General features: G+C 39.1%; 1 protein-coding gene across 1 annotated transcript in view; it reads right to left on the reverse strand.

Annotated features, from left to right (window-relative positions):
• Positions 1–15406: 15406 nt before the first annotated feature.
• Positions 15407–23567, reverse strand: part of LOC145764511 (ras-related protein Rab-7a-like) — a 38789-nt gene continuing 30628 nt past the window's right edge. The window contains exons 3-4 of the mRNA XM_082576129.1: positions 21904–22119; positions 15407–18718 (exon numbers count right to left, since the gene is read on the reverse strand). Of these exons, the coding sequence (XP_082432255.1) occupies positions 18506–18718; positions 21904–22119 (429 nt within the window). The 3' untranslated portion in view covers positions 15407–18505. The remainder of the gene's footprint in view (positions 18719–21903; positions 22120–23567) is intronic.

Here is a 23567-nt window from a genome sequence, read left to right on the forward strand (position 1 = left end):
GCCCCGGGGCTCACCAAGGGCTTAAGTCAGCACTGCTTGCTCCCCTAGATCGGTCATATTTATCCGCCGAGAAATAACACAGGAACTAGCGATACAAGTCGTCATTGCATAGCACGAACAATTATTGCAATACAGTAATATCTTTTCCAGCGCATTCTCGCGCGCATCTAGAAAATGTGAATACTGTATCCCTTAGCTTCCATTCAAGGAGGAAAACTTTCGATTTTTACGTTGCTTCAACGATTGATGACATTGAATCAGCGTAACAAAGGTGAATTTTTTGCTAAAAATCGATAGGAGTACAGGTACTTCCACACTAATCACGCGCAATTTAGTTCAAGTTTTACGTCACAATGTCTGGCTTTGATCACCGAGTAATGATGATACGGCAAGGTTGGTTACTAAATTAGATTATACGAGTAGGCTATAACAGCAAGATGCAACAAAATTTGTTAAGTTTTGGTATTACAGTAAGAAAGAAAGGACCCAAGGAAAATTCACTTTCGCTCACATGACACGCAAAAATAAACTTAAAAAAAAAGCCTGTGAAACTTTGCACAGCAGAAAATAGTAGCGTTGGTGTAAAAATTTTCCTACACCTGCCCAGAGTATTGTGACGCAATAAGCCACACGACCTCGTTCGGAGGAAGTTAATCAGTTATGTGACGTATTGACCAGCTACACGGCGCTTTGACTCTTCAAGCGCAAGTCGTTGGTCTGATGAAAGCCTTTCATAGTGACTTTACTGATTTTTTAAAAAGCCTTCTAAAACCGTAGTTATAGGCCTAGTTCTGAAATGGCGAAGAATTATTATCAAGATAAAGTGATTAAGCATGACGATCGACGGCTAAAACTGGTGTGTCCGCCGTGAAACTTGATTTGTCCGCCGAGATAGCTGCTCAGACTGGACACGTTTGTCCGCCGTCAACAAAAACGAATTTCGAGGCCTGTAGTCTACTTTCGAATTATATGCTATTCACTTTGAACTTTAACTCTTAATACGCGTAGATACTAAACTGAGCAAACTGCACCTCATTATTGACACTCCCAAGAAAAAACAAAGCAGAAGAAATCAAGACAAACGTTTTTCAATCATTGTTAGGCTACTATGCTTCAAAGGCACCATGCTGGCGTTTATCAGCTACCGTACCATAGGCGTAGCCAGGGGGGGGCGAAAGGGGCCATGGCCCCCCCCAAATTTTCGAAGTTTGGATTCCGAAGTTGAGCCCTTTGTTGAAAATATAATCAAATTTGTAGAAATTTATAACGTTTTCCAAAACGTCTGGCTATTAACACCCCAAGGACTTGTTTTAGACACACAGAAAGACACCAATAAATTTTGCAAATCGTAAATCGCGCAAAATTTACTGGATTTACGTTTCTTTTAACTAATTTGTGGAAGCAATTTCAGAATGGCTTACTCTGTTAGGTTTTTCTGTAGCTGAGTTTTTGGTGTTCTCTAATTTTAGCCGCAGATGTTGCCCGTTCGTGTGTAAGAGCTACCTTTAATAAGTTAATAGCTGTTTATCTGCTAATAAATTTCATACAAATATTACCCTAAAAGTGTTTCCAGAAAGCGCTATAATCCAATATTCAAGTGTAATTTTGCAAAAATTTTCCGGGGGGCATGCCCCCGGACCCCCCTAGAAAACGCGTGCCTTCGGCACGCTTTAACCCCCACCAGTTTCAATGCTTCCCCTTGCTCAAGCCACCAGGATACGCTACTGCACATCAGGTGCACATACGTGCATGCGCCACTGCACATAAATCAAACACTTTGTCGTTCTCTTCAATTCATCAAATATTTGGCCCCCCCCAAATTTTTTTCCTGGCTACGCCACTGTACCGTACTTCTGTTTCTTTTGTTATTTTAATAGCAGCGCTCTTGTTGCAACAAGTAGATCTTTTAATTGAGATCGATCCGCAATAAAGGTCAAATTAACGCAAATTTGAACTTACAAACATTTGCTTTAGGATTTTTTTTAAATAATTTGCGTGGGGCAGCCACCCCGAGCCAAATTCACGGGAGTGCGCCGCTCCTCCGCCCCCCCGGAGTCGGCGCCTATGAGTACGATTCTTTGTTGGGAGTGATGAGCGCGACCACATGTAACTGAACTCGACCCATTGTAGCAATTATTGTTCGAATAATTTTCTGAAAATATGTTGTGTACCTTAAATTGTAATAATTTTCTAGGGAGGCTGAAGCCATTATCGAAAATTGCAGGGGGGCTGAATTAGTTCTAGGGGGGCTGAAGCCCCTTGAGCACCCCTACTTCCCGCGCAGTGCTTCCACTTCTGACAATTGATAAATCCTTTTCAGTTTCTTTTTTTGTCCTGAAAAATCCCTTTTTTCTCGGTCGGAAATCCTTCAAAATTTCCTTCATAGACGAGGTTATTTTTGACGTTATTTAAGTTAAAAGAGATGGTTAAACAATTTTAAAGTTATTTTAATCTCACCTAAGTTACGTTTTAACCTGAAAGAATAGAAAAGCAGTAAATTGAAAAAGTGGTACGGTATTCCAATCGCTACAAAAAACAACACCTTGCAGACAGAAGCTGATTTAGTTGACAAACCCAATCTATTAGAACAGTAGGCTACACAAAAGCAACACATATTTTCCAATAACATGGTTTAATTACTTTGTTCACTGTCCAGCCGAAAAACTGCTTGTCAGTTAGTCGGTTCTGGGACATTTACCACCTGGAGTCCTGGACATCATTTACCAATTACCACTCTCATCTTTCCCACCCGGACTCCTAACCTATCCCTAACATCGAAAATATACAGGGGGTAAATGTCCAGTAACGAATTATCCATCCATTAACAAATTTATATTTGCGTTTAGTTCGGTTTTCCTTGATGCGCTAACTTGTTCAACTCTATAGGCTCTGAGGCTATCTCTTTTTCCTCCTTGTCAGTAACATCTTGAGTCACAATCATCTGAGACTAAGGAAAAACTTCAGGATACTAGGCCTATTCATGATACTGACTCAGTCTGACTGTTTACACTATACATACATGCTTTATACACAGCCTAGCTAGCTCTATTTATTATGACCATAATAGGTTAGCATAGGCTATAACTAACTTTTCTTAACCGTAAGGATACCACTAGCCTAAGCTTATCATGCCCAAATGTACGTAGAAGCACAGTGAACTTTGTCATTGCTACTCAAGTTCAACCGTAAATCAACGGATTACCTAATTTCAACTAAAAGAACTGAAAACTAGCTTCTCCCTGCATTCACGTCCAATTCCCAAAACGGCGAGAATAGAAATCAAGCGACGGAAAGGCAAGAATGGGAAAGAGACTAGAGAGTGAGGGGGGTTCAGGATGATGAGTGGCGACGAAAACCAGCTGCTCATCCTTATTCCAGTCGTTTTTAGAACTTTTGAAAGGAAATATTAATAAAATTTTCTTTAAAATTGCTAGAAACAACAATTCCCTTTGAAAGACAAAATTTCCTTGTAAAATTGCTAAAAATCCTTCCGATCTTCATTTCCTTTTTTTATCCTTCAAAGCATTGAAAAATCCCGATTTCGGGATAAAATCCTTCAAAGTGGAAGCACTGTTCCCACGCCCTTGAGGGGCGGTATGACTACTTCGGATTAAGGGGGGGCGTTTTGATTACTAGGGAGCATTCTGGTTTAACCCATTTACCGCCCTACGCAACGATTTCGTCAAAGAGCTCGCATCTTCCTGGTAGCATTTCCTACCTCATACCTGGTGAAAAAGGGATTCAGCTGTGTTGTTCTGCTACATACCGAACAGCGAAACCCACTTGACATATCCACAAGAAGTGATCTTCGAATGTTTCTCACTGGCTTTACACCGGATGTGAAGAAACTGGCGCTTTCTCACCAAGGTTCACATTGACTACCAGTAGGCCTATAGGCTACTGTTTTCATGCTCGCAAATATATATTTGCTTTTCATCAAATATAGGCTATTACTAGTCTCTAAATCCCTTACAGCCTGTTTCACCCTAAAATGGGGATCATCAGAAGGTCCTTATTCTAATAGAAATATAATTCTATGTAAATAAGGACCTTCTGATGATCCCCCTTTTAGGGTAAAACAGGCTGTAGGGCTTTAGAAACTGGTAACTAGCCTATATTTGATGTAATTGGCTCTGCTTGGCATTGAGCACTTTTTGTAGTACGGTATTAATAATATTTATTGTTTTATATTCGCTTTTCATAATTAATCGTTTTTGTCGGGGGCGGAAAATTTTGCCAGTTTATGAAGGGAGCGTTGGGCCAAAAAAAGGTTGAGAAACACTGTTCTAGTATAACAAAAACTCCACAAAAAATCCTAGAGTTAATAAAAGAAAGTATTGGATCATCTCACGATTTATCACTTTTAGGCTTGGGCGGGGGGCTTGGGGCAGGAGGACAGTGATTTTCTGTTGTTGACATTCAACTTTCCTGTTAATTAGATGGTAGGCTAAACTACTATCAGTTTTGGTTGTGTTGCCCATTTTTGGAGATAAAGAGTGTCTACCCGATCATCAACTTGGTCTTTTCAAAGGAACAAGCTCGGTTTCGGCCTAAAAAATCTTCTGTAGATTGACCCAAAAGCCTACCCCACTGGTTGTCTGTATGAGTGAGGATAGGCCCATGCAAGATATTTCTTCCGTTTAATTAGCTTAAGATGAATAAGGCTAATGAATAACTACTCCACGAAAAAGCTTAAAAGTCTGCATTGCAATTATTTGGAAAAAATAAAGCTATTTTTACCCGCAATGAGCACGTTCTCTGAAGACGTTGTTCCAGCCAATTGTTCACCAAATCAAACGTCATATAAAACCGTTATGGTCTACTTAACCTAGCTGGCATCTTACGTCATGGAAATTGCTAGAAAATGTCCAAATATTGCACCATCGTTCGTAAGACATGATGAAACATTGCATCATCACCTTTGAACACCTGTTTGAATTGCTTCACAATTCCTTTCATTATTGCACCACATAAACTGTCTACGTGCGTTTGAAATATTGAAATTTATTCTCTCATTCTTAAAATTGTTAGTTGGAAGTTGGTCGCATATTTAACTGTTTTGCTTATTGCTTGAATAAGCTGGACAATATTTCCGTCTTTTATCTAAGTAGTTTGTTGTAGTGACACGTTTTTAGTGGTGTATTGCGTTGCCCCCCATTTTCGATAGCCGCGGGCTAATTTTACAGAAATACACTTTTTGAATAGACGTTTCAAAGGAGTGTTTCTTTTTCGGTCATTACATGCAGACGAACGGATCCGCGAATCTTATGTTACAATTTTCCCACGAAGAGATTATGGTTTACCGCTGTGACCATAAATAATAAAAGACGAAGTTGTTGGTTGGTTGGCTACAGAAGCAAAGAAATAATAAAATAAGATCTTGTTGGTTGGTAGTCCCCAGAAGCAAAAGAAAATTAAAGCCTTTTCTTCTCAGTTGGTACTGAAGAACTTCAAGTTAAAAGTTAAAGGCGTTTCTTTGTTGGTTCTGAAGAAAAAACAACATTGACATTCATTGGCAAGAAAAAGGAAAATTAAAGACAATCGATCTGTGCTTGAAAATTCAAGTGGACGAATCCAAGCAAGTTTTGTGGAACTTTTGGAATACTTTTTGAAATACTTTTTTGTATTTTTACGGTCTTTGCAGTTAAGTTTTTTATAACTACTGTAATAATTTTGTGTGTTTGTGTAACTTAATTTTTTAATTGGTAAATTTAGCCCCAACATTTAATATGTCTACACTCGGTGGCGACAGGGACTCGGCCGCCGTCGACTCGACTGAGTTTAAGCCTGATGATGTTCTTTGCGGTCGGGCAGGCCATTCTGGGAGGGACCCAGTAACGATGAGGCTAAGTCAGTACGAGAGGCCCGGCATCTTAGAAGGGATTATTTGACTCAAATTGGGGAACTTTCTGTAGCTCTAGGTTCTTTGAGTGATAAGCAGGAACTGTTAATTTTTCAATTTAACTTATCTACTTTAGAAGAGGAATTACGGCATTTCCATGCACTTTTGAGTAAAAAATTTAACTCTGCAGTTTTGGCAGAACTTCGTGATATGGTAGATCCGGAAGTTAACTCGTTAAAAAATAACTTCGAACAAAAAGAAAGTGAGTTCTCAGATATGTTGGATGCTGACATACATCCTGAGGATAGCGCCTCAAATGTAAGCACTAGGATGTCTAGGAGTTCGTCTCGGATAGTTGCACAAATTAACCTACAGCTAAGACGAGAGGAGCTCCAGATACAAGCTGAGGCCGAAGCAAGAGCTGCTGAGGCCATGGCGAGAGCTGAGGCCATACGAGCTGAGGCCGCACGAACAGAGGCTGCCGCGAGAGCTGCTGAGGCCACCGCGAGAGCCGAAGCGAGAGCTGCTGAGTTCGCACTCAAAGGATCACAGTTGAGGGCTGAACAACGTAAAGAGGTAGTTTTAGCTGAATATCGTTCAGAGTTGGGCTCCCGGCGTAGTTCTAAGAAGGGATCTTCTAGCCATTCCAGAAGTGAACATCAATCGCAGTTTAATTTACATAACCTTTTCCAGGCGCCTGTTCAGTCTGTGAGTGGACCAGGGCAATCCACACGTTTTCCAGCTGTTTCAGGAGGTCTCGGGGCCGCGGCTAAGGGTCTTCCGAAGGCTGTAGAGCCAAGGCCTGTGAATTATAACCGAACTCCTCCCCCAGAGCGTACAGGTCACGGGGCCGCCATTAGCAGTAATGCTTTGCCCCCAAAAATAAAAGAACTTCTTCTTCTTCCTTCACAGTTTTCTGCGCCGCTAGTTTTTGATCGCCCAGCTACACGTAATTTGGGAGGCTGTGAGAGGCGTATCGCGTCTCCTGATTTTAACGTGTGTGAGGATCGTGATCGGGCTGTGCATGAGACTGAGCCCACTCAGCCCCTTAAGGGATACAGCTTGTCTTCTCCCGCTAAATCGAGTTCTCAACAGCAGGATTGCTTTTTTGAATACCAAAATAGTAGGACGTTTTTTGATAAGGCGGCCTTGATTGGTTACGATGGTAATAATATGCCATTTATCTTCTTTAAAAATCGTGTTACGGCCTTGATGGCAGCTTCTCCCTTTAAAGGAACTCGTTTGACTTTGTTGCAAGCAGCTTGTGTTAGAACAGCTGCGCAAACGATTGCTAATTTAGTTTCTGACACCCCTGGCTTGTCAGAGGAAGACAGGATAGAAATGTCGTTAGCTCGCTTGTCCCAGCGTTTTGGGGTTCGTGGAGGCCTTTTCGCAGAACCGGAAATTAGAAAGTATCGCTATGGTAGCAAATTGACTTCGATCTCTTCTAGTGATTTGAAAGAGTTTAAAGATGAATTGTCGCAGTGTCTGCTTTACGCGCAAGCTTATGGTCAGCGTGATAAATTAGAAGGACGTTTTGTTTTGGATTTGGCTAAGCGACTCATCCCGTTTGACGCTAAGCACCGTTATCTTGACTTTTTAGGTGATCAATATGGTGGCACTAATGAGCCTACTTTTCAGAGTTTGTTCGATTTTGTAGTACGGGAGGAAACGCGTAAGTCGACTGATTTTAGCATTATGCTAATGGGCGATTCTGGTGAGTCGCAGCAATTTAAGAAGTTTGGCAAAGGAAAATTGCTTTCATGTCCGGTTAGGCAGACGTCGGTAAAACCCCATCATAATGTGATTTCAGGGAGTTCGCAGTACTCGACTGCTGTTGGCGCACCGCGCGGTGGTGTGACCAGACGTAGTGACATACCGGCATGTTTTTATTGTTCGTCACGTGGTCAAGTTGAATATCATTTTTTGTCTAATTGTAAAGAATTTTTGCGCTTGACACCTAAAGATCGGAGAGATGTGATGTTATTGTGAAAGCTGGCAAATGCTTGAATTGTTTGCGCCAGCATATGGTTAGGGACTTTAATCATGCAAATAACTGTTGTCAATGTGGGCCTAACAACGATAGGAAACACTTTTTTTTCTGCATGATTTTTATGTGACGTCACGTGATTCTCTGGATTCGGTCGGCAAAGAGGATGCTGGTGCCAGAGTTCCTGTGCGTAATGTTAAGATTGGAAATGTAGCAGCTTTTAACCGCATTACTGCTGCTCGTGTTTTGAATCCAATGACTGGCAAATCGAAGTTGGTGTATTGTCAGCATGATCCTGGTTCGCAGTTGACTTTTGTTTCGAGTGATTTGGTCTGCAAACTTGGCGTTGAACCGTATGGTAAAACGTCGTTTAAAATGGATACTCTGGCTGGTCAGAAACCTACTTGTGCTAACCTTATTAAACTCAACATCCAGTCGTTAGAGACGGATGAACTGTTTTGTGATATAACCTCGGTGGTTAACCTAGCTTGGGCTGACGATGTTAAAACTTTACCGCATAAACAAGATTTAAGTGGTTTCCGTCATTTTCATGACGTGAATATGTTTCATTTGAATGATTGTAGTAGCCTACTGTAGATGTAGGGGAAGGTGAGGTAAGTTGAGCCAGTGGGTAAGTTGAGCCACCCCCTGTAACTCGAAAAATAAAAATCGCATCAACTTTCTACTGCCACCTACCTGACCGTTTATCTTATATGGAGCTGTTCTGTCAATATTATAGTTCTTTGTCTTGCAAAAAGACAGAAAAACTGTTTTTAGTGATATTGGGAAGTTTTTTGAACTTTTTAAAAAAAAAGATTTTTTGAGTTTTACAAAATGTCTGTGGCATTCACCAGTATTGATATGTCTAACAGTAATCACTAATGTTAGCTTATTCAGAAACTATTAAAGTGAGGTTGCTAGCTCATATATGACTGGAGAAATTTCCGTTTAACTTTTAATGGCGGCCTTGAGGTAAGTTGAGCCAGTGATGTACAGGTAAGTTGAGCCGGTGGCTCAACTTACCTCACTTCAGCTGCCAGTGTTAAGTGATGATATATGTAGTCATTAAATAGATAACAAAGTGTATTTTACTTTTTAATAGTCTAAATCTCTGGAAAAATAATTTGTCCATTGGTCTATTGAAGTTTAAATTTATTTGTAGTGTAACCTGCAGCCTACTAGCAACATGCAAGGGAAAACCCGACCTGTGCATTACATTGGTAAAATCGAATGCTTCAATGAAGATGGAGAAATTGAGGCCAATTTTTTAAGAAAAGTGCCTGGAGAGTCCGAGGAAAAATTGTCGTTTGTCTGTAAACAGACGATGAGTGTGCTTTTCTTAAAGAGGATGTCGTTAAAGCTTCCTCACACGACCACTTGGAGAAACTTTCTGCCGTCAGCAAAAAGTCCGGTTTCCATGCTCTCTTGATCAGTGGCATATGGAATAAGTTTAGATCTGACAGACAACGGAAATTGATTTAGAAAATTCACATTTGGAGGTTTATTTAATCAGGATTGTGTATTAATTCATCGCTTTATTTTCTGTTCTGCAGCTCAGTTAACACGATCTGCTAGTACTACATTGATTCAACGTCTGTTGACGTTTACGAAAAAGTGGCAGATTTGTCAGCTGGGAAGTGCGCAATTTCCAGTCGAACTGTCACAACAAAATAAATTTATCCTTTTACATGTTGTTCTTTCTTCCTGGTAGCAGCTATGTAAATTGCTATCCAACCTGTCTTCTTTCTTACTTTCAACTCAAGTTCCACATGTGTTGAGTGAAGATTACATATTGTCAACAAGAGACTGGATCAATTGTGAAGTGGAATAGTCACTGCACACTCTAATACGTCCGTCCGATAGATTTATCACATCGTACTTAAGAGCGCAGAAGAGCTTGGTTTAAGTGCGGCACACTGGACGAACCACATGTAGAACACGGAGTGGCAAAATCACACCTCCACGCTCCGTGACTTCATTCCCGACGCCGATCCCCGTCCACCAGGGATGTCCCTCGCAAGGCTTGCGTGGGTCAGACTTAACCGCCTGCGAACTGGCGTCGCCTGCTTTCGTTCGGACATGCACAAGTGGTGCCTGGCTCCTTCATCAGAATGCGAGTGTGGTGCCACGGAACAGACCGCAGACCCAGGCCCGGATTTAGGGAGGGGGGGGGCAGAGGGTGCAAGTGCCCCGGGCCCCCCGACTTTTAAAGGGGCCCCCTTCGTGGAAAAAATGTGATTTTTGTGTTGTTTTTTTTTTTATTTCAGCCTTTGAAGTTTCTACCAAATGCTATGCAGTGCTGGATTAATGCTACTGTATGCGTAGAGGTGGTTTTTCACGCCGTAGGCGCGAAAAAATTTTTGCACGGGAGGCTCCCCGATCTAAAAGTGCCCTGGGCCCCCCATCAGCTAAATCCGGTCCTGCGCAGACCATGTCATCCACTACTGCCTAACCTATCGGCCTCCACACGGTGCGCATGGTCTGAGAGCCCTGGACGATGAGACTGCTGAGTGGCTGAAGATTTCCTGCCTTCCAATCTAGCCTGGACAGATCGCTCATACGCCATCATCATCATCACATCGTAAAAGGCCGAACCACGTTTTGCCAAGCGGCGAAAACACGAGTTAGTGAATAGAGAAAAAATAATGAGAGATTGTCGCTCAAGCATGACAGTGCATCGCAATGATGACGTCACCATTGCGTCACAGTCCATGTTACAATTCGGGACACATAGCTGGGCAATAATTTCGTGAACATACTGTATGTATTGCATAGCATTTTATATGTAGGTTACCATCGCTACAGCTTTTGTTATTGAACTTAAATGAGTGGCTCAACTTTCCTCATACCCCGGCTCAACTTACCACGTGTGGTAGGTAAGTTGAGCCAAAATGACGTAATGTTTAAAACATGTATTTTTTCAATATTCTTATGAGTTATGAAAATTTTTTTTTTGTTAAATTAAAGCCAAAGCATCAACCATTATGCTGCCACTTTCACTTTTATTGTAAACCAAGCGGTTTTCTTACTAGAAGCGTTTAAGTAAAAAGTGGCTCAACTTACCTCATCTTCCCCTACTGATTGGCAACGACAACGCTTATTTGATGTGGGCTAAAGAAGAGCGTGTTGGTGAAAATCGTAGTGAACCGCATGCTTTACTCACTCCTCTCAGTTGGTTGGCTTGTGGTAGTAAGTCACCCTTAGATGAAAGCGTTGCTAATGTGTGCAGAGTGCAGACGTCTTCAGAGTCGGATGTCATCTCTGGCTTTCAGCGTAAAATTGAGTCTCGTGATATGGATATAGCAGACCTGAATAAAGTCATTCAGGATTTGACCTTGCAAAATGAAACCTGTGAATTGTCTCGCAATGACAATTTGGCTAGAGAACTTCTTGAACCGAATATTAAGTTGAAAGATGGTCGACTTGAAATACCTGTACCGTTGAAGGAAGATATTGATTTAGGCTACCTAATAATTTTGTGTTGGCGTCAGATAGAGCTGCTGTTGGAAGAAAGCTTTAAAACAACCTGAACTTCGTGATTTCCTTACTGACACCATGAAGGATCTTAAATCTAATGGCTATATTGAGCGTGCTGGTGAAGCAGAAAATGTAAAGAGATTTGAGTGGTATTTACCATACTTTGTGACGTCACATTTAAAAAAGCGCATTGTTTACGATGGCAAGTCTGAATTTCAAGGAACTTGTGTTAATGATGTAATGTTTTCGGGTCCTGACTTGTTAAACCTTCTGGCAGATCTCTTGGCTAGATTTCGGCTTAGTAGATTTGGTTTCGTGGCCGATATGACTAAGTACTTTTTTCACATTTTGGACACTTCAATTCGTAAGCCCAATTTTATTGAACTGCTTACGTACACAGGCAGTGCCGTTCGGATCGTGAACGAACGCCCTTTAGTACCTTTGAGTGACGATCCTAGGGATTTTACTGTCATCACCCCTGCCTCACTTTTGACCCCATACTTAGACCCATACTGTGCTGTTAGGCAATCACATGATCGTGACCAATTAAGAAGGGATTATCGGTTCAATTTGTCACTTTCTCAGCAGTTTTGGAGCAAATGGATCGATTTTTACTTGCCAGGTCTTCAGGGCCGGAAAAAATGGCCGAGAATTTGGAGCCTGGTCAACTTGTAGTGGTGGGCTCTCTCCAAGACGTTGATGAACGTGGGAAGTATCAACTTGGGAGGGTGCATGAGGTGGTGATCCCACAAATTAGGAAAGGGAAGCCTGTGGTTCGTAAAGCTAAAGTTGCCGTCTGCAACTATGATGAGAGTACGGGGAAAGTGAAAGTAGACTACGTGTTGAGGGATATTTCGTGCCTCGCCGCCGTAAAGAACACTTAAGTGTTAGGGTTTGAGCCTGGTTTTGTCTGCGGTGGCCGACCCTTGTCTGAGCCCAGAACAGTCGGTTATTATCGCAACCATTGTACATAGCGTCATTTTAGCGTGTACCTATGGTACCAATTTCATGTATCGTAGTGTATTATTCGTATTGTTGTTCATTCTTTGCATGCCCTTTGTATTTACGTATTAACTTAAACGTGAGTGATTCAAACAATTTGTGTATCGTGTGTTTTTATTCATTGGCTCACAATTGTCGTCAATTCTTTTTTAGTTATGCCAAGTTAGACTGTCATAACTAGGGGCCGCTATGTTCCAGCCAATTGTTCACCAAATCAAACGTCATATAAAACCGTTATGGTCTACTTAACCTAGCTGGCATCTTACGTCATGGAAATTGCTAGACAATGTCCAAATATTGCACCATCGTTCGTAAGACGTACATGATGAAACATTGCATCATCACCTTTGAACACCTGTTTGAAATGCTTCACAATTCGTTTCATGATTGCGTCACATAAACTGTCTACGTGCGTTTGAAATATTGAAATTTATTCTCTCATTCTTAAAATTGTTACTTGGAAGTTGGTCGCATATTTAACTGTTTTGTTTATTGCTTGAATAAGCTGGACAAATTTTCCGTCTTTTATCTAAGTAGTTTGTTGTAGTGACAAGTTTTTAGTGGTGTATTGCGTTGCCCCCCATTTTTGATAGCGCGGGCTAATTTTACAGAAATACACTTTTTGAATAGACGTTTCAAAGGAGTGTTTCTTTTTCGGTCATTACATGCAGACGAACGGATCCGCGAATCTTATGTTACAATTTTCCCACGATGAGATTGTGGTTTACCGCTGTGACCAGACGTATCCATTGTAACTTACTGTAAATAACAGCCCCGATAGCTCGTGACTTCGTGAACGAAGAAGCTTCAAGATCAAGCGGTGCTGGTTCTACTCTCGGGGTATGCGCTTGAGCAACGCACTCTAAGAGCTGCACTCCACTCAGCAGCACCTTATGGATGAAATAATTCCCCAGCAAGAATCGAAAACTTCACTCTGCCAATCTAAGTAACTGTCCCTGCGTCAAAAGCCTCTATACAAGTACGGTAGGTGCGAAACTATCAGAAATAACTTATCAAAACTTTGTCAGTCCGAGAATACAGATTCCAAACCATCCTTCACATGCATCAGGGATATCTAGAGAAGGGGATATGAAGGCTCGCAGCGATTGCCTTATTCTCATGACACTACCAGTGCGGCAGTTTGTAGTGCTTTAAATATGTGGTTCTTTTTAAAATTATAGAAAGTTTTGTAGTGCAGCTGGTACAATGAGCTACAAAAGATAGTTAGCAAATGTTACGTAGAGTATATTTAAAGAATACTTGTTTACAAAGACAGTTGAAAAGTTACCAGTAAGTTTTTTTTTTAAACAAAGCCTTTGCAGTAGGCTAGATGTAAAGCAAGTATGTGGGTAGTTGAATTAAACCAACCATGAGCATGCTGTAAATATCCGGGCCTGATTCTAATAGCGCAATGCAAGTTATCATAACAAGATTTATTAAACTACTATCGGTGCCAATTGTCATTTTACGATAAACGCAGATTATTTACGATAAACAAAAGCCCTTCTATTGTCAGACGTAATAAAAGCTTTCGTATCCCCTTCTTTAGAATAGATATCCCTGACATGCATGTGTCATTGATAAACTGATAGATAGTAAGGCAAGCCGGGGCGTGTTGTCACAGCATTTTTTTTGTACTTGCACTGACTACTTCAAGTCTATATTTCTAGCAAGTGCTTTGTTAAGAGTCATCTTCATTTTGAGATTAGCAAAGTCAGGAAAAGACAGCAGGTTTAGATTAAATTAAATTTTCAAAAATTTGGTCATCGATGTAAATTTTACTAACTTTTCAAAATTGTGTGACGCTTTCGTAATAGGGACGGTACATTGATCTACAATCCCTATTTCGTAAGAGCAGTCTGGCCGCAAGTATGAAATCAGTTTTATAGCTTATTATGTTAGGAGTTTAGCTGACACTTTAGAAGTTAATAGCGTGCCTTTTCTAGCCGCCATGAAAAGTTTTGTCTGACTGCGTACGTCGGGGAGAGTTGTCACAGCTGTTATAAACATGTCACGAGTTGTTAGAAACATGGCTATGTCAAAGCAGCCTCCCAACTTGAGGGGCCCCATCAGATCAATAATGCAAGAATATTAATAAATTTCATTAAAACATTCCAAAAAAATTCAAAAACTGGGGACTTTCCCCCCATCAACACAAGCCTTTTCTTTGAATTCTGTTTAATTTACAGATCTTTCTATTAACTTTAGTGAAAACGTAACGCCAAAGTGCTAAAAAGTACATTTTAGGATTTCAAACCATAAATGTTTAACATAATTTTAAGAGGGCCCTTTACTAGAATTTAGGCGGCACTGGTTAGCAGGTTTTAAGTTACTGCAAACGTGCAAAAGAACAGTCACAATTTTTTTTTTACAAAAATTTGATTTTCTTGAAATCTTTTTGCGGTTAAAAAGTTTTAGTGGCAAAAGGAAGTGTAAGTGGACAGCGTACGAATGATATAACCAAATCACTTGCATTGTATATAGCAAAAGCACAAATCGAAAAACCCCAAACCTGTGACAACACGCCCCGGTTTCCCTTAAAACAGATTAATGATGGGTTTCTTAAGTTTGTGATTTTGTCAACTTTGCTTCATATATTATTTAATCACTTATGACCCACAAACCACATCAAATAACAAGTTACCTGCAGGAAAGACCTTGTTTCTAACTAAATCATTCCTGACTTCTACTGTATTTTTGAAAACGTGTTGAAAAGTAGGTAGGCTATACCTTATCAAAATAAACATCAAGCACCGCAATAACAAAACAAGGTCTTCATGATAGCATGACAAGGTATCAATCCTCAAGTGAAGGTAAAATTTCGTCCAAATTCTAGGCGCGTTTGTGTCTAATTTAGCTAATCTTAATTTTTACCTGTTTGTGTCTAATTTAGCTAATCTTAATTTTTAGCTGTTTGTGTCTAATTTAGCTAATCTTACGGCCTTGCCTCGATGAAAAAAAGTGAATCTCGACAAGTCATGTCTCGCTACAACACAACGACAAAGAATCAAGTAAAGAAATCGTAGGGGCAGAGAGCCAATCTGGTGATTATGTGCCACTTTTACTGTGCAACACGAAATTAGTTTTTGATTTACATATCCAAGCCATCCTTTATTTGAAGAAAACTACGTCACAATTCACCAATTGCATGCACAAAAAAGTATGAGTGAATTTGATGAAGTTAAAGTAACGATTTGAAACAAAAATTAGAACAACATGATTGCAAGGACAATCTACTACGTATTGACAAAGCATTTCTGCTTAAATGGCGTCTTCAAAATCTCATGAAAACGTTCAGTAAGAGAAATTTAATAGACGCTGAAGTCACTTTAAAGCTATGAAAATGTTCCAAAAATATAAAGAACAAAACAACTACAAAGCACAATAAATAATGCAAATATGAAAAGTATTAAGCCTAATAGAAAAACAATCACAAGGATTTTTTAACATATAAAAAATGAAAAACATTAGCAAAACAAATCGAACTTTCCTACATGAATGGTTGTGATGAAGATAACTTCGTCAGTTCCACCACATTCTGTACGAGTGTTTTGCATTATACAGTATTGTCAAAGTAGAATTTCAACAAAGACCAAAATTAGTCTGCAACTTTCATAGTTCGTTTCAAACAGTGAATATTGATTACAAACTAAACATAAATCAGTGCGAACAAACAGTTTCTAAAATCTAGACGACGGTAAAATGAACTTACCTTTTAAAAGGTGTGGAATAGAAATGGAGTCTTTTGAATCAAAACACAATCGTGTAAACCAGGGGTCACCAACTGGCGGCCCGCCAAGCTGTTATGTGCGGCCCGCGGAAGGTATCAGAGCACAAGTAGGCTATAACCAAAAATACTTTTCTTGAGTTAAACAGCATGAAAGCAAAAAATACTTTCCGGAAAGCATATTTTCGCTTTGCATACGATTCCACCGACCAATCTGATTGTAATTCTAGGTAGGGGTCGTTTAAAGTTATTCCAATGCGATGTCCAGCCACACTGTCCCAGTGGTTGATTAAAACGTCTTTTTTCGAATTTCGAAAATGTCTGTGAGCATAGGGTTGCTTATTTTAAGTTTGTAAATGTCCTGTAAACACTAGTGTGCGTTTCACCGTTATTGGGTTTCACGAGCAGTGTTCCTTTATGCAAGTTGTTGTTGGCAAAATAGGTCGGTATGCCAACTCAATTTATAATAAATAGGAAAAATATTATATATCAATTTAAAGAATTTTTCTGGTAGGCTATTATGAAAATATTTAGCTTAGTAGTGCAAAATGTTGTTAATCAACATTTCTTGTCATGCTGATAAGCACCGCATGTGACAGTTATCTAATAAACAAGGAAAGACGGTTTCATAGACTCTCACAAAAAAGTTGAAAAACCAACTTATTGCTTTTTTAGAGAGAACACTGTTCATGAGTTACGATAGAAACGTTTTTTCAGTGATTTCCACAAGCGTTTGTTTCATGGTGCCTGTTTTTTTTCTCCCTGTTATAGGAGCCTATTTTTCGCTAATATGTTTGCAGGTCACTATTGTTGCCTGTAATGTGATGTGTCAAACATTTCCTTGTTTACTGAAGCTGTTAATGGCAAGATATCTTTTGTGAAGCGAAGTGACCACACCACTCTTGCTTGGCGATGAATATTCTGATGAAACCGCTCGCCTCGCTATAAGTGCGCAAAACAAGTGGCCTCGTTTATTAGGCAATGTTAAAGAAGTCAAAAGTGTTGTTAAAGGAGCTTGGCCTGGTAGTAGCGTTGTTCGATTAATTTTGTTGCTGCGTTATTCTAAGATAAATATTAACAACATGTAACGCTGGATACTGAGTACAAAATGCGTTCTTTTCTAGCATAAGAGTCAACCTACCTGAAATTTTATTAGTGCGGCCCGCCACAACTCTCCTAAATGCCAAAGTGGCCCGCATTCAAAAAAGGTTGGTGACCCCTGGTGTAAACGAAGACGTTTAAGAAACATAGAAAAAACTACCGGTAGTATTCTTAGTTTCAATTCAACGAGGTTTACAACGGCTATCATCATCTGGATGTTTGTAACGTCAATACAGTTAAACAACAATTTACAATAAAACGTAAGCATTAGACAAAAACTGTAGCCTACTTTGTTTGAAGGCATGCAAGAACTGGCGTCGAGCCTGTTACAACGGTTTAAAGAGGACTAATCGAGCACATTTTTGCTCGTCCATGACAAACAAAATGGGTAAAAAAAGCGATAGTATCATACTTTCAAAGTTCTGTAGCTACAAACATACTTTTCCAAGCCTTTTGCTTGGCGAACTCTTTTAGAATTTTTTGATGATTTGCGGCCCTTTAAAACATTATTACGATAAAAAAAATCACAATACCGATGGGCCTATTGAAAAAAATATATCAAAGAACGCCATGGGAAAACCTTAAAAAAAAACAACACAGTATATACAAAAATAAGATAAAAAGAAAAATTACAACTAAAAAAGTTGGTGAAAGCAAAGCAAAAACTATCAAATATCATCAGAAGTATATTGGGTTGGCTGCACTTGTATTGCTACAATTAATCCATGATGATTGATGGTTTGATTTGGGTTAGCGCAACTTTCATGTCGTGTGCTACTTGATACTAACTCTCCTGTCAAACTATCAGTCTGTTGTAAGAGATGACAAAAAACTCAGTGGAATTCTAATCATAACGATTGGGGCAAACATTAAATACTCAAAAAATATTTTTTTATTCATTTGTAATTTGTATCTCGATTGGATGATCGTTACCAATGTCCAGTCATTACCTGTGTGTGAGACTCATCACCTGCAGGTGCCTACCCAGTAAGGCAGTGATCTCAGTAACCCCCTTTCTACGTGCATGCATGTTCACAGAATTGTGCAAAATATGTAATCAAAACAAGTGCAATTTATATCATAGTCCATAAAATTCAAATCTAATTTAACTATCGAATTGAATTACTAAAAAATGCCGAAATCTTTTCTTTTGCGAACCCTTTGGTACTGTGGTAAGCACTTCAGTTTAGGAACCGCTTGATCAAATCTATTCAAAGCAAATACAACGGGCTGAAAATTATATAGTCTAACGATAGGGCGTTTTTGTTCAAGCAAGAATCTGTGCGGTAATGAAAGTTCGAGTGAATTCAAGCACAAGCCGTAGTTACACATAGCCTACATTGACAGATGTACAACAATCCAAAAACTAACAGGGACAACGAGACGTGGCCTTTTTCCGTTCACGTTCCAAAGCAATTACATCTGGATATTCATTGATCATTATGTAATCAGTTAATAAAGCTTGGTCGACTAATGTCAGAAATGCTTCCTCCACATTGGTGTTGTCTTTAGCTGAACATTCAAAATGAGGTATTTTGTTTCTAGAATGGCACCATCTTTTGATTTGCTGTAATGGTACCTGTAAAATGGTAGGTTGCTGTTATAATAGTTGGCTTTTGCAACAAGCTTTTAAGAATACTGTTAAATGATGGGTGATGTGATAACATAATGAAATGTGTGAGCGGTTACTTTCCACGTCTTTGGCCAACCTTTAAAATAATGTGTGTTTCGCTTTTTCTTGCCTTCAACCACACTGCAGTAATAGCAGTAGGCTATATAACTTTGTAAATTGTATTTTGTATGTTATTCGTTCTGAGGATGCGCAATTGCGCATTGTCATGCTGCGCGAAACATCAGTGAAGCAATAAATCAACCTTTTTTGTTGTTGCTTTTACTTTTCGCTTGCATCCACAGACTCCTTAAGTAAAGGACTGGAATGTTGCGATCTCGGGGTTTGTAACTTGAGTCTGAAGGATTAACTTGAGTTCTGGGCTGAAATAACTTCTAAAGAAGCTAGAAACACAATCTTGGATTCCCTATTAGGGTTTTTGAGGATGGCGAGTTCAATAGTGTTACTTTCAAAAACATCTGTGGTCATTTTCAAGGTCAAAATATTGTATTTTAAGGTCAAATTACAGAATTTTGGTCATTTTTGCCCATTTTTGTGTCTAAATCGTAAAGCAAAACTGTTTGAAAGAAGTTTGTGACGAAATATGCTATTACATAAACATCATATGTATTTCTCAACACTATGGCTATTATCTAAAGGAGTCTATGATTACAGTATAATACACAAATTGCAGTGACGTTCGGTGGCTTAAACCGTTGGGAAAGCAACTTGGAAATATGCTGCAGCAAGGTAGTAGGCACGAAGGGCGTAACCGTCGGGCGAAGCCCAAAGGCGTGTTGCCGAAGGCAACACTTCCAGCGGGGGATCTGGGGGGCCTCCCCCAGAAATTTTTGAAAAACACTTCCAATTTGGTGCGCTCTGAGAGCATTTCCAAAACAAATCAAAAATAAAAATCTGTCAAATTGTGCTTCGCCTATGGCGTGATCATACATCCATTTAATGTTTAGAAGTCATGAACAATCTTAATTTAAACGTTGCAGGACCAAAATCCTGTGTTAGACATGGAATAATAGTTGTCTAAATGTTTAACTCGTCATGAATGTTCATTCTCAGATATTCAGTTAAGCCTACACTACAAAAACTAACACTTAGGCCTAAACATTACAACCGCAAGCAATTTGTACAAAAAGCTGGATAAGTTTGCCTCCTGCGTATAGAAGCTTAACAAACTGAATATTGCATCCGCACCTGAACGTTCATTGGTGAAGTAACGTTATATCAACGCTGTAAAAAGGGCAAAGGCATGACTATGAAAGCTAGTACAGTAGGCTAAAGTACGTGGCGAGGAGACATCAAAAAACAGCAACAAGCTTTTTGGCATTGTGATGCTGTGCGTGTACCGTGACGAGATACCATTCTGACGAGTTAGTCTAGTCGCTTTAGTGAATGTACGCATTGACGTCACTGGGAAAGCACAACTAACCTACCATACCCATAACACATCTGATTGGCTAAGCAGCTGGTGACGTTTTGCAAAACGGGTGAGGATTGGTTAAAACGAAGGCGTTTTTTGACATTTTTGAATCTGGGAAAGCAAGTTTGATAGTTGCTTACCTGGAGCCTCAGTGATTGTTTCTGACAGAAGAGTTTGCGTGAATTGGCATTTATAGGCAAGACATGCGGTTTGGTGAGGACTTAGACTACTCACAAGCGTTACGAGTAATTCTAGTCACGAATACAGTATTTTTCAAGTTAAAATAGACGTGATAAAAATAATAAGTTAAACCTAGAACTCAGTCATTATATTTTGCATAGTTTTTGCTAAGGTAAGCACTGCTTTCCTTGCTTTCCCTCACCGATCGTCACTGACAAATTGACAATACATAACAGGATGACACCATAACAGACAATGTCTATCACTAGTTGGAAAGCTTTTCTTGCCTCCTGAGGCATCCCAAAGACTTTTCTTTGTCACTTACATTGAGGACATAAGCTTTCAATAGAATGTTAGCTAAAGTAGTACAAGCAGCATTATTACTAGCTAAAGGTGCATCTACAAAATGATAACAACTCAGCACAATGAAACCGGCAACGCATTTTAGTCTTGTCATGCAAATTACAGCTATGATTTTAGTAAATTGTTACGTCACAAAAGCTTGGAACCGCAATGTTTTGCAAGGGCATATGAAATCACCAAAATATTTCCCAAACTAAATAAAAAGAGTAAATAAAGTAAACAATATCACACCAAATCAGAAGAATCGGTTTATTTAAATACAGAGCTTTCGCCACACAAGTGTGGCTTCATCAGTATAAACTGCAACAATAATAAAGAATGATATACTATTAAGATGGTTATAAAATTTAATGAAAGTGTTAAAAAAGTAGATAATATAGTAAAAAAATAGAAAAGATCAAATATTATACATAACTATAAGACTTTAGGTCAATACACTGGATAATAAGATGATAATCAACATGTAAAAATTCAAATCTATTAAAATTGTAATTGGAGAGAACTTTTAACTATAAAACTAGTTTCTACGTATTGTAGCTCCTATCAATAATAATATTGTAGCTCCTATCTCCTGTAAATAAAAAGAACTTCAAAGAACTTACGCAGTGTAGAGAAAATATCTTACACAATAGATGCAGTAGGTGCATAATATCATATTTCGTCACAGACTTCTTTCAAACAGTTTTGCTTTACGATTTAGACGCAAAAATGACCAAAATTCTGTAATTTGACCTTAAAATATAATATTTTGACCTTGAAAATGACCTCAGATGGTGTTGAAAGTAACACTATTTGAACTAGCCATCCTCAAAAACCCTCATATGGAATTCAAGATTGTGTTTCTAGCTTCTCAAGTTAATCATTCAGACTCAAGTTACAAGCCCCGAGCATGGGAGGTTCCAGTCCTTTACTTAAGGAGTCTATGCTTGCATCAGATGAACGTTGCAACTCGTGCTACAAACGATAATTGTCCTGAAGAACACCCAAACTTTTCAGTATTCATATTATACCATGGTGACGATTTGCATCATTGAAATTGTTGATTAAAAAAAAAAAAAAAACGTTTTAAGTGTCACACTTCATCCCATATACACATTAACACATTGATTAATGTTACCAATGTCAACTAATTTTTTATGATAAAACTTAATTTGATAAAAAATTATTTAGGCTTCACCTTTCTTCTTAAATCAGATTTGTTGCCAATCAATATACAAGGAAACATGTTTGGATCTTCGATATTCGCGTGAAAGAGGAATTCATCTCGCCAAGCTTGCAGATTGTCAAAACTTCTGGGATTGGTTACATCATAAACAAAAATGCAGCAGTCAGCAGTGCGGTAAAAACTAACAGTTAATGACTTGAACCTTTCCTGGCCAGCAGTGTCCCAGATCTAGAAGACAAAGAATTGAAAGAAAAAAGGTAAGGTTTACGTACGCTTGCAACACCTTCATTATTATTATCATGTAAATGAAATGGCAAATAGAAAATGCTTGGTTTAAAATCATTCAGTCTTGATTCAACATCCAGCTAAACTGGTGACGGAGCACGTTTTTACCTGAACCTTTTATTACCAATAACATATTGAGTATTAGGTAATTAGGTATTACAGTTTTACAATGTCACTCTGAAAGAAATTGAAAAATTTTTCCCTAATAGCTGGAAGTGAGTAAAATTCTCATGCTGTGGATGCCATTGAGAGATTTTAACAATATTGCTCAATGTTCATGCATGTTTGTAGAGGCTTTAAATCCACTTATAAATGTAAGGTAGATGATTGAAATGATATACAGGATAATTTCACGCACGTGTCTTTCAAAAACGTTGGTGTTTAAATGAGATATTCATCTACAGCAGTGGTTCTCAAAGTGTGGTACGCATAGTCGCATACCATCAGTGGTGAGTGGCACATGGAGATCTTTCAGATGGTATGTGAGAAACTCACTTAAGTTGACAGTAGTTAAAATAAAATAATACAATTTGCGCAAACTTTAAAATTACACAATGTGTATGATTGATTTATTGTGTAATAATTATTTTAACCGTAAGGGAATCAAGCGTTTCGGTCGCAACACATAGGTCAGCGGTTCTTAAACTTTTTCGTTGCAACGCTTTTGAAAATTTTTGTTGGATTTGCGACGCACCCAGCGAGAGGAAGTTCAGTTATTTTTATTTAGCTGTGTCCCCAGCCTTCATTTGTCTCGTGGCGAAATGAATTTAGAATTGCGCTATGTGATTGTTAAATCATGATCACTTGCTACAAGTTTGTAATAATGAGTTCCAATGCACATGTCAGGGTATAATATCTGTGAGCGCTTTATTATGCAATTGAGTTTAGATACAAAAGGGAATCATTGTGGGACGCCCAGTGGCAGATTCAGAACCTAATTTATGGGTGGGCCTAGGAAATATCTTGGTGGGCCTTTACCAAAAATGCTACGGCGGATCAGCACACAAAAACTTAGTGTTACCTGAGCTTCCACACAAGGCGGAGTCTCCTAGGTTTCGAGTTAAAAAAAGTTGATTATGTCATCATAATCCGAACTGTCAATGAGTAGTCTTTCAAAAGACAAAAGTGTCAAGTTTTTAAGGTATCCAGTCAGCATGGATGATCTCAAGCGCGTTTGGATCCTGTTTGTTGCGAAGAAAAGTCTCTCAACGCAAGACAGGTTATAATGGTCCTTAAAACACTGTTCATGTTCGGGAAAATGTCAGCAGGGCAGCTGTCCAGTAGCCTACTTCCATTAATGCAGGAAAGTTTTCCCGATCCATTTTCCGTCTGATGTGTTGAATGAATACAGCATATTCAGCATCTGCGATCTCAATGACATACAGTGCACA

This window comes from Aplidium turbinatum, chromosome 2 (genome assembly GCF_918807975.1).
Source record: "Aplidium turbinatum chromosome 2, kaAplTurb1.1, whole genome shotgun sequence".
In the NCBI taxonomy this organism is placed as follows: Eukaryota; Metazoa; Chordata; class Ascidiacea; order Aplousobranchia; family Polyclinidae; genus Aplidium; species Aplidium turbinatum.